The 11,385-nt window shown below is 44.4% G+C and overlaps 1 protein-coding gene across 1 annotated transcript in view; it reads right to left on the reverse strand.

The window, feature by feature from the left end:
* MEI4 (meiotic double-stranded break formation protein 4) overlaps positions 1 to 8,790 on the reverse strand; it is a 126,421-nt gene extending 117,631 nt beyond the window's left edge. The window contains exon 1 of the mRNA XM_006020478.1: positions 8,661 to 8,790. Coding sequence (XP_006020540.1) covers positions 8,661 to 8,790 — 130 coding nt within the window. The remainder of the gene's footprint in view (positions 1 to 8,660) is intronic.
* Positions 8,791 to 11,385: the final 2,595 nt, after the last annotated feature.

The raw sequence follows: 11,385 nt of genomic DNA on the forward strand, positions 1-11,385 counted from the left end.
AGAAATAATTTGTTGTAAGACAATATAGTTGCTATTTTGCAATTGATTATTTAACTTTCATTTTACTGTTTCCATTGCAAATAATTTATTCCAAAGTAAATATATTATTGTTTTGTAATTAGTTGAATATTATACTTAGACTCTTAGCTAAATTTGGGCCTGTGGTAAGATGAGTGTCACTTTTGAAATCACTAGGTTTGCAGCAACTTACATCACATTTTAAAAGCTGAACTTAAAAATCATATATGTTTTAAAACAATATGATGTTACAATCAGTGAAACTATTGCTATTTATAAATGGTATCTAGGATCATGCCAAACACACCACCTCCTCCCTGCAAGTGACTCGGCTATATGTGGGTACCTTGTCATTTGGGCTGGAAACTTAAAGAAGGACAGACATGATTCTGGTCACATTGTTCCCTTGGATTCAGAAACAGGTGTATCTGTTAACCCAATAAATGCAGTGGGTTGGTAGGCAGAGGAATACTTTTGACTTTGTCCTAAAAAACATAGGCCTTTTGTACTATTAACATAATAATATTGTGATAGAATATAAAACATATTCTCAGCCTGTGCTGTCAAAATGCAAGAAATGTTTTCTTCCCCTTGTGTTTGGAATGAGTGCATTTGAAGTCACTGTGACAAGCTGTAAATAATGACTATTATGAAAGGAAAAATCCCTGCCCAGTCTGTAGAGAGAATTCAGACACTTCAATGTCTTCATTCTGATTGCACAGAGAATAACAATTACTCAGAGATGGAGAGTTTCTCTAAAAGACTATATCAGGGCCTCATAAAGAAGTCACTATTAGAGCCAAAAATAGAAAATAAGATTTTTGGCTCCCCATCTGTTTTCATATAGTGTGGCCCTAAGGGACAGAGGGAGACTGCAAGGGGTTGGAGGTTACTGCAGCCCTGTGCCACACAAAGGTCATCAAACAAAGATACTAGAGCAACAAAAACCAAGAAAGAGATGACTAGACACCTTATATCAGGGGTTTGCAAAATCCAGCCTGTGGCCTGGATCTGGCCTGCAGAAGGGCTTTGTCTGGCCCATATTGGTTTCCTTGGTCCCACCTGACCCAGGTACCATCCAGCCATGGTACATCCTGCTGCCCCCTGGGCACAGGCAGCCTGGGTGGTGGCAGCTCCTTCCAGCTGCTGCTGCCCCCAGCCCAGTAGCACCAGTGGGGACCTGCACTGCACAAACTTAATTCAGTGTGCCCCACACCCTCTCTGGACTCACCCAGAGCCAGCTCTCCTCCTCACTGCTGCTAGAAAGTTCTTGGTGTAGGTGCCTCGAGCTTGTTACATGCTTGAGCTGCAGCATTCCCTCTAAGCTATGTGGCATGCACAGCTGCACAGGTGCACCTGGCAGCATTGAATGAGCATACCTGTGCAGGTGCCCACACTGCACAGCTTAGAGGATATGTTTCTGGGATGCCCTGTGGCTGCTCTGCATTGTCACTGCTGCTGCACTGGGCAGCCCAGAGGAAGCAGTGACAGAGATGCAGGGCAGCTTGGTGCAGTGTGGGCTCCGGGCTGTTGTAGGGCAGAGGCAGGTACTGAGTGGCTCAGGGAGGCACTCATGTGGGGGTTCCCATGCACACCCCACCATACTCACAACCATCCTCTATAAGCCCCACAACTTCAGCCTCCCCCACACGTAAACACCTCACAAAAACTTCATCCACCCACACCCTGCCCCCACCCCATCACACACACATTTGCATCTCTGGGGGGAGCCCCGCTCACTGCTACATGCACACACCCCACCACACACATGCACCTACACATACACACCCAGCCACTCTCCCACTTTATCCACCCCACAGCCTGCCACAAACCCCATTCCCACCCACACACATGCCCACACAGCCCCACAAACCCCCCATATCCACCCATCCACATCCACAAATACCCCCATACCCTCCCCCACACCCCACATACATACCATCCACAAACCCCGTACCTACCCACCCACCCACACCAACACCTACCCATATCCCTCACCCCTCCAATATAGAAGAGTATGACTTCATTTTGAGCTATTATGCAATTACCTTGCTATGCACAGTGCAAAGACACACAAATCAGGAAAAAATATATATTTTAAAATAAAATAAAATATGTTATTGTAGGTGTTTGATTTTTAGTGTATAATTTGGGGGGCGGGTTTCTGGTTCCAAGATGGCAAATCCCCTCCCAAAAGGAGTACTTCTGAGGGCAAAGGGAAGGACTTCCAGTGGCAAAAATCAGGGGTTAGGGGTGGGAATTCTGGTCCAAAGATGGCGGCCACAAGGTGGGGTGCTTCTAAAAGGGCTGGGCCACCCTTGCAGCCCTCAAAAACTCACCAAAACTTGTTAAGCGGCCATCCAGCTGAAATAATTGCCTGGATCTTCCATATATGGTAAGGGACACACGTATGCTGTGGCCATTATTTGATAGATTTTCAGGCCAGAGAAACACTTATAAGACCTATCTTACATCAAGCTCCTCTGTGTTAGTTTAGGTAGCCTGAATCATACATCTTAAGAAAACTAAACTGTATTCTACAGTAGCCAACGTGGCCAACATCCTAGGGATGTCCAAGGCTCTTGCAGTGTCAGGAAACTGATTAGATGAGATATGCCCTGATAAACTCATAGGCAACCCATGGCTCTCAATTCTTCAGGTACTATTGTATGGGATGAATAGTGACAGTGGATGTTCTGTCCTGTAGACCTATTGCCTGGCCGTAATTCTCACTGAATTTTCCCACAAAAAGAGCTTTGCTTTGACTCTGTGCATGCAAAAGTATATTCTCCTTAGAAAGTCAGATGCTGCTATACTATCTTTCTCCCCTGAACATGCACAGAGTCAGTCCAGGGTGCCAAGGTTGCCCTTGCACTCACAGAGAGACTGTAGACTTCTCTGTGCCTTTGGGAGTCTGTTGTAGTTTATTTTGAAATATGAATACAATTTTCATGATAAAGGGTAGAAGAACATAAGTTTAATCCTTTTGTGTTGAAAAATTAAAAGGGATTTGGCAGCTAGGGTAGATGTTACAGGGAGGTGAACAAATTAAAATGTAAGAGTCATGACTGTGTCAGGCATTGTAGTCTAGTTCTTGCCAGAAAGTGAGAAATAATGATATTTTCCATGGAACTGAGCCATGGACATGAGTAATTATAATCTAAGATACACAAAATGTGTATTTCAAATTATAATGAAATATAGGTATGTACAAAAATAAAGTGACTAGCATCAAATGTTACATGATATAATTTAATCAGTTATCATAAGCTTCATGCAAGCTAAGTAATTTATATTGAAAAGTTTGATTTTTTTACATTATTGGTTTTAGAAGAAGTCATATGTCCAGTATCAGAAAACAGAATGCCTTACTGAGTTCAAACAGATAGCCAAATCAAGATAACCAAAGCAATATATTATCTAAATCTAATGGAAGAAAAGCACCTTGCATTAAATGTGCTTGAAAATAATGTTTACTTTAGAGTTTTTAATACAGTTTCAACATTGTAATTAAGCCAAATCTTTCTCTAAATCTAAAAACATCAACTGCAAAAATGAATTTAGGCTGGACTTTTTAAGAGTCTAGAGTAGTTATGTGTTCCTTGGTATTCTGTGGAAATCGGGCATCTCGCATCCTATGTATCTTGATAGGCAATAGGCTGCCAAGGAAGTAACCACTGGCTGCATCTACATGAGAGGGCTAGAGGCTGTACAGGAGAGATAGGACAGGGAGGAGAGGTGGGGGTGTAGCGCTCAACATCAAGGAGCAATATACATCCTCAATGAGTAGCACTGGGTCAGAGAAGGGGCAGACTGAAATGGATTAGAATACAAGGAGGTCGGGGAGAAAGGGACTTAATGGGGGTCTACTACAGACCACCAAACCAAGGAAAAGAGCTAGACCAGGAATTCTTAAGTCAGCTTACAGAGGTAGTTAGGTCAAAGGATGTGGTCATCATGGGCAACCTAAACTTTCCAGACATCTGCTGGGAGGAGCAGTCAGCCAGGTCAGACCGCTCATGTAGGTTCCTAGCTGAGATACAGGACCTCCATCTAACCCAGGAGGTGCACAACCCCACCAGGGACGCCTTGTTGGATCTGGTCTTGGCCATGGGCGATGACCTGGCAGGGGGACTGTGAGTGCTCAACCACCTGGGCAACAGCAATCATCGCCTGCTGGAATTCACCATCCAGCGCAAGGTGGCAAAGGCCTGCAGCAAGGCAGCAGCCCTGGGCTTCAGGAGGGTGGATGTCAATGAGGTAAGGAGATTAGTGGGGAGGCACTGAGGTCCCAGAGGCGGGGAGTTGGGTGTCCAAGAAGAGTGGTCGTTTCTTAAGGAGATGATCCTCCAAGCCAAAAGAGAGGTAATCCCTACATGGATCAAAGGGGGCAAGAGGGCACAAAGGTCCCCATGGCTCACCAAAAGCATCTGGACATGTCTCCAAGCTAAAAAGGAGGCGTACACCCATTGCAAGGGAGAGGCCATCACCAGAGAAGACTATACCTCTGTTCCTTGGGACTGTAGGGGGGCAGTCAGGAAGGCCAAGGCAGAGATGGAACTGGGATGAGCTACCCAACAAGAAGTCCTTTTATACGTGCATAGCAGGTAAAAAGAAGGTACCGGGTAACATGGGGCCTCTGCAGGACATGCTAGAAAATCTGGTTGTCACACCAGGCAGCAAAGCTAACCTATTTAACAATTTATTTGCTTCCATTTTTCTGAGTAGGGACCTGGTCATCCCCCCCCACTGGGATCCCCGTAGGCCCCGTGGGAGGCACACCCAGGCCTAGGGTCAGCAAGGACCTAGTCAAGGAACTTCTGGAGGGACTGGATGTATTTAAACCAGCAAGTCCTGATGATTTCCACCCCAGAGTGCTGAGGGAACTAGAAGAGGTTATTGTGGGACCTCTGGCACAGCTTTATGAGCACTCATGGTGCTCTGGCGATGTGCTGGAGGACTGGAAAAGGGCCAATGTAGTTCCCATTTTCAAAAAAGGGAGGAAGGAGGACCCAGGAAACTACAGGCCCATTATTCTTACCTCGGTCCTGGGGAAGCTTTTTGAGAAAATTATCTTGGCACATGTCCATGAGGGGCCAGCAAGGGAGACTATGCTTAGGGGCAACCAACATGGGTTCATTAGAGACAGGTCCTGTCAGACAAACCTGGTGGCATTCTATGACCAGGTCACCAAATCCCTGGATGCAGGTGTCACGGTGGACTTTAAGAAGGCCTTCGACATAGTCTCTCACCCCATTCTCATTAAAAAACTAGGAGACTGTGGTGTCGATGCCTACACAGTCAGATGGGTCACTGACTGGCTAGAGGGCTGCACCCAGAGAGTGGTGGTGGATGGGTCTTATTCAACCTGGAGGGATGTGGGCAGTGGGGTTCCTCAGGGCTTGGTCCTTGGGCCTGCACTGTTCAAAATCTTCATCAACAACTTGGACAAAGGGGCAAAATGCAGCCTGTTCAAATTTGCAGGTGACACTAAGATGCGGGGTGAAGTGGACTTGCTAGAAGGAAGGAATTGGCTGCAATCAGATCTGGACAGGCTATAGGGGTGGGTGGATGAGAACAGGATGGGTTTCAACACTGACAAGTGCAGGGTACTGCACCTGGGGAGGAAGAATCAGCAGCAGACCTACACGCTGGGGAACTCCCTGTTCGTTAGTGCAGAGGCAGAGAAGGATCTTGGAGTCATTATTGAGGCCAAGATGAACATGAACCGATGGTGTGGGGACGCTGTCAGGAAGGCCAACCATACTTTGTCATGCATCAACAGATGCATCTCAAGCTGGTCCAAGGAAGCGATCCTCCCCCTCTATGCGACACTGGTTAGGCCACAGTTGGAGTACTGTGTTCAGTTCTGGATGCTGCACTTCAGGAGGGATGTGGACAGCATGGAGAGGGTCCAGAGGAGGGCCACCTGGCTGCATGATCAGGGGTCAGCAGGGCAGGACCTATGAGGAGAGGCTAAGGGACCTGAATCTGTTCAGCCTCCACAAGAGAAGGCTGAGGGGGGACCTAGTGGCTGTTTACAAACTAGTCAGGGGAGACCAGCAGGCATTGGGAGAGTCCCTGTTCCCCCGAGTGCTCCCAGGAGTGACAAGAAATAATGGTCACAAGCTAGCAGAGGGTAGATTCAGGCTAGATATCAGGAGGCACTACTTTACTGTCAGGGCGGCTAGGACCTGGAACCAACTTCCAAAAGAAGTGGTGCTCGCTCCTACCTGGGGGTCTTTAAAAGGAGGCTGGATGAACACCTTGGCGGGGTCATTTGACCTCAGTACTTTTTCCTGCCATAGCAGGGGATCGGACTTGATGATCTGCTCAGGTCCCTTCCGACCCTACCAACTATGAAACTATGAAACTATGAGATGCCAACTGCGCAGTTGTTACTGCATAGTAGCATTGTCGAATGACTTTTAGGTGATGCTGACTGTACAGTAGCTTGTTACTACTGTTCAGTAATGTTTCACACTTCCTGCCACCTGACACTATTGCGCAGTAGTAATGAGCTACTATACAGTCAGCATCTTGTGTAGACACAGCCACTGACTACTACACAATCCATATTGGTAGGACAGAATTTCAGTTGAGGCTCTTCAACAGTAATTGTTTTTCCTGTTCTTATGAGGCATAGACCTATGTAGCTTATTAGACCTGGCCTTGTACACTTTGTGCAATGGATCAGTCACCAAATACACAGTGGGTAAAATCCTTTCTCAATGGTGACTTCACTAATGCCAGTATTCCTCCCATTGGCAAAAGCAGATGCTTAATATTATTATAACAAATTGCCATGGCTACTGAGGATTTTAAAAGCCCTTTGGTTGGAGATGTAGATTTTATTTAGGCCACAGCAGGTGATTCTCTAGCAGATGATAGGGTATCTTATGCTCAAAATCTGAACAAAGAATTGGATATTAGAGTTCAGCTATGACTCATATGTGGCAGCGCTTCTACTGTCAATTTTGAGTTCTCCTGCTCTATTACTTTTTCTTTGCATAAATATTTTAAATGATTTGGTACATAGTGTAGAAGGGGAGCTTACCACTGTTATGTATGACTCAAAGATCTCATTACTATTTTACCCTTTATTCAAATTTGTCTTTAGACAAAGCTTTTATTAATACTAATCATTAATTTGCCCTTATGTAGTGCTTTTAATCTAAGTATCTCACAACACTTTCTGAATATTATCTAATTAAGCCAATCACAATACCTTCATTATGTAGGTAAGAAATGTGTATGGTTTACTTCATCCACTACTGAAATGCAATCACCTCTGGGGTTAAATAAGGTAGCTGTTCAATGATGCACAGAAACTTTACACTGGTGTTTAGAAACAATACCATATCTGACTGGAACTACCCCAGGATTTAAAGAAAGAAAAATATAATTTCTTATAAGTTTAGTAAGAAATCTGACACTTGGAAAAGTGTCTTAGGATCTTTCACAATGAAATGATTTTAATCTTGTGTGAAACATTGCCCATCAAGCTGCACAAATCCTTCTGGTACAACCTGGTAGCACAGAATCAGTACTGATCCAGGATTGGGTGGAAAAATGTGCCCTGAAGTGAGTCATCTTTTAATGGTAGATATTTTTGGATATTTGTATATCTTAATATAATTTATTTTTATAAAACGGAACATTTTAATTCTCTGTGTGTATCATCAATGTTTATATAGCCCCAACTGCTATAGTATTTTAGTACTTAAGTACAGCACAGTTGGAGGCTAGAGTAAATACCTTCAAGGGAGGTTAGTTGCAAAATAAGCAGAAGTAACTCCAACAAATAAACAGTCATGGACAAAACAGTGGCAGCACCACTGGTGGGGACAGCAGGTGACAATGCTTTCCCTCCTGAAAAGCCACCTGTATTTTCTGATGGTATTGTGACATGGCAAGTATAAGTTGTCACTATAAGACCACCCAACCCCCAGCCATGGGCCTACAAGCCATCAGTGGTGAAGCACGCAGAAGAAGATATTAGAATCTCAACAACTGTGAAGGCAGATGAAGGCTGAAGTGGAATGAGATCTCCAGTTGTCTTGGCCTCCTTGACATTGGATTAAGGTCCTATTCTGTCAAGAACTGTATGGAGCTGATGACAGCAGCTTCTCCATAATAAAAGAAATCATACAGCACATTTTTCAAGCCCTTTGGCAGCCACCTAGTGATTATGGGATAAGATTACGAGGTCTGGAAGCTCCTAGTCATGAACTGGCACAAAGGCGGTAGCAACAAGAAGGTTGTATAGCACTTAGAGTGAGGAGTGCAATTTGACAGCTGTAACTGTGACTGAGCAGTCTTATTCAGGATCCACTCTGCTCATCTCATGTGGGAAGGGGGCTAGAAAAGGTGCCCTAAACAGTCTGAATAACTTTTTCCTGTCTGGATAACTGAGTCCAGTGGGATCACCTTTACTTCAGTCAAAATCAATGAAGACACACAATCAATTTTGGGACCTGAAACATCAGAAACCTTGAAGACAGTCCCAATAAGGAACATGCAGACTGCAGCACTGTAGTCATGGCTCAATAATTCAGGTGGCACAGCATCAATGTTGATGCACTAAACAAGGCCCAGCAAGTGGGACATGGGCATCTCAGAGAACATGGAGGGTGTTATACCTTCTTCTGGAAGGGTAAAAAAGAAACAGAATGCTGACTTCATGGAGTTGGCTTTGTCATCAAGAATGAACTCATAAAGAAACTTAATGAGTTCCTTATCAGAATTAATGAGTGCTTCATGACTCTCCATCTTAAACTAGTGGGGAGCTAATAAACAATTCTCACTAGCACGTATGCCCTGACTTTTGACGTCACCACCGAAACCAAGGAGGAATTCTACACTTACACTGACTAAGTCCTTTCTGACATTCTGGAGGGAGACAGACTTATTCCTCACTGTTATTTCCAGAGTCTGAAGAAACTTGAACCTGTGGAGTGGAACCATTGGCAAGTAAACAGTAGGAAAAGTCAACCCCAATGGCATTCTCCTCTTGATTAAATGAATGGAACATAGACTCACCATCACCAACATCCTGTTCCACCAGAGAAACAAGTAGAAGACATCATGGCAACACCTGCGACCTAAGCATTGGCACCTGGTTGGCTACATCATTTTTTATGACCAGGATCACAAAGATATCTGCATCACTTGAGATATGCTAGGAGCTGATGGCTGCTGGACTAGTCACTGACTCAGCTTCTTAGTTATGATTTTCAGACTAGCTCCTAACTGATGGCTGCTGCAGAAGCAATGCTGATAGATGAACAACATCGAAGGACTCAAAGATCCAATTAAGTGAGATTTCTTCCACCAGTACCTCAATGGAAAACTGGTGAATTCCAATCAACACCAACAGAAGAACATTGGAAACACTTGGGGTGCCTTCAAGTCCACTATTATCAGCACCTGCAAAGAGGCATTTGGATTTGCTACCAAGATTGGTTTGATGAGAATGACTGAGAGATCCAACTCTAAGTGCAAGGCTATTTGTGTTTGGCAGAATGACATCAGCTCCAAGAAAAAGAAATTGAATCTCCAATAAGCAGAAACAGAGGGCCAAAGGAGAACTTGTGATATGAAGACAAGATGGTGGGAAGACAAGGCAAAGGAGATTTAATATCTCACTGACATCCATAGTACGCATGGCATTTTCAGTGCCACCAAAGCCATTTACAAGCCACCAAAGCCATTTACAAGCACTCAGGGACCAACCCCCTTGTGGCCTAAGGATGGAGAAGACCTGACCAAGGAAAGGGCAGCCATCAATGCCTTTGGGAAGGAGCTTTTTGAAGATCTTTTCAATCAAGACACTGTTGTTGAGAAGAGTGTTCTCAATTCCATCTCACAACACCCAGTCAGAGGCAGAGGCAATCTCAGAATCCCTCCAATCCTTCATGAGGTGAGTAAAGCCATCAAGCAGATGAAGTATGACAAGTCAAATGGAGCTAATGGAATCCCCACCAAAATCTTCAAGGAGCAGGGAGAGGAGCTCACATCACAGTTCCCTGTCCTCATCTTAAGGATTTGGAATGATAAGGAAATCCCAAATGACTTTAGTGATGGCATGATTGTGACAATCTGCAAAAAAGGAGACAAGTCTGACGGTGGAATTTATAGAGGGATCACCTTGTTGTCCACCACAGGAAATTGTGAGAACCCTCCTGAATTGGCTCCTTCCACTTGCTGAAGAGCTCCTCCAGAAATCTCAGTGTGGGTTTTGGGCATCAAGAGGCACAACTGACATGATCTTCATGCTCGCCATGTGCAGGAAAAGCATCAGAAGCAACATAAACCCTTCTATAAGGCCTTCTTTGACCTCACAAAACCTTCTGACTGTCAGCTAAAAAGTGCTATGGAGGATCTGAAGTACAAGAGCCCACCAAAATTTACCATCATTCCTTGCCTGCTCCGTGACAGTATGAGAGCAGTGGTTCTCAGTAGCAGATCTAGCACAAGTTGAGGTTAAGAAGGGAGTTAAGCAAGGTTGCATCATCACTTCAACACTCTTCTCAATATTCCTTGTCATGATGCTGCATCTGACCACCAACAAGTTTCCAGCTGGAGTGGAGTTAAACTACTGAATGACTCCAAGCAAAAACCAAGACCACCTTGACCTCAATCATTGAGCTCCAGTACATTGATAATGCTGTAGTGTGCTCTCACTCAGAAGCGGACCTTCAGGCAATCATCAATGTCTTTACCTTGGCATAAGAGAAAATAGAACTGACTCGTAACTTTCAGAGGACTAAGATCCTTTATCAATAAGTTCTTAATGAGCACACACCAGCTCTGGTAATACAGATTCACAGTGAAACTCTGGTGAATGTGGAGTATTTCCCATACCTTGGAAACCATCTCTCACAGAAGGCTGACATCAATGAAGAAATCCAATATTGCCTCATATGTGCAAGTGCATCCTTTGGACCCCTGAGAAAATAGGTGTTTGACGATTGCAACATCAGATCCAAAACAAAACTCATGGTTTATCAAGCAGTTGTGATTGCCACCTTACTGTATGGAGCTGAGACTTTGATAACATACAGGAGACATGTCAAGTTGTTGGAAAAGTACCGTCAACATGGTCTGTGGAAGATCTTTTGAATCCAGTAGGAAGATAGATGCTTCAACTTTAGCTTCCACTCACAAGCAAACACCATATGCATCTAGGGGATGAACATCTGACATCAACTTTGTTGGGCTGGCCATGTCATATAGATGTCTGATTCCAGATTCCTGAAGCAAGTTTTATTCTCCCAACTCAGTCAAGGTGCTTGCTTAAGGCAAGGCCCGAGAAAGTGCTTCAAGGACGTCCTGAAGGCCAACTTGAAAAAATGCAACATTATC

This window comes from Alligator sinensis, unplaced genomic scaffold (assembly GCF_000455745.1).
Source record: "Alligator sinensis unplaced genomic scaffold, ASM45574v1 scaffold37_1, whole genome shotgun sequence".
Taxonomy (NCBI): domain Eukaryota; kingdom Metazoa; phylum Chordata; order Crocodylia; family Alligatoridae; genus Alligator; species Alligator sinensis.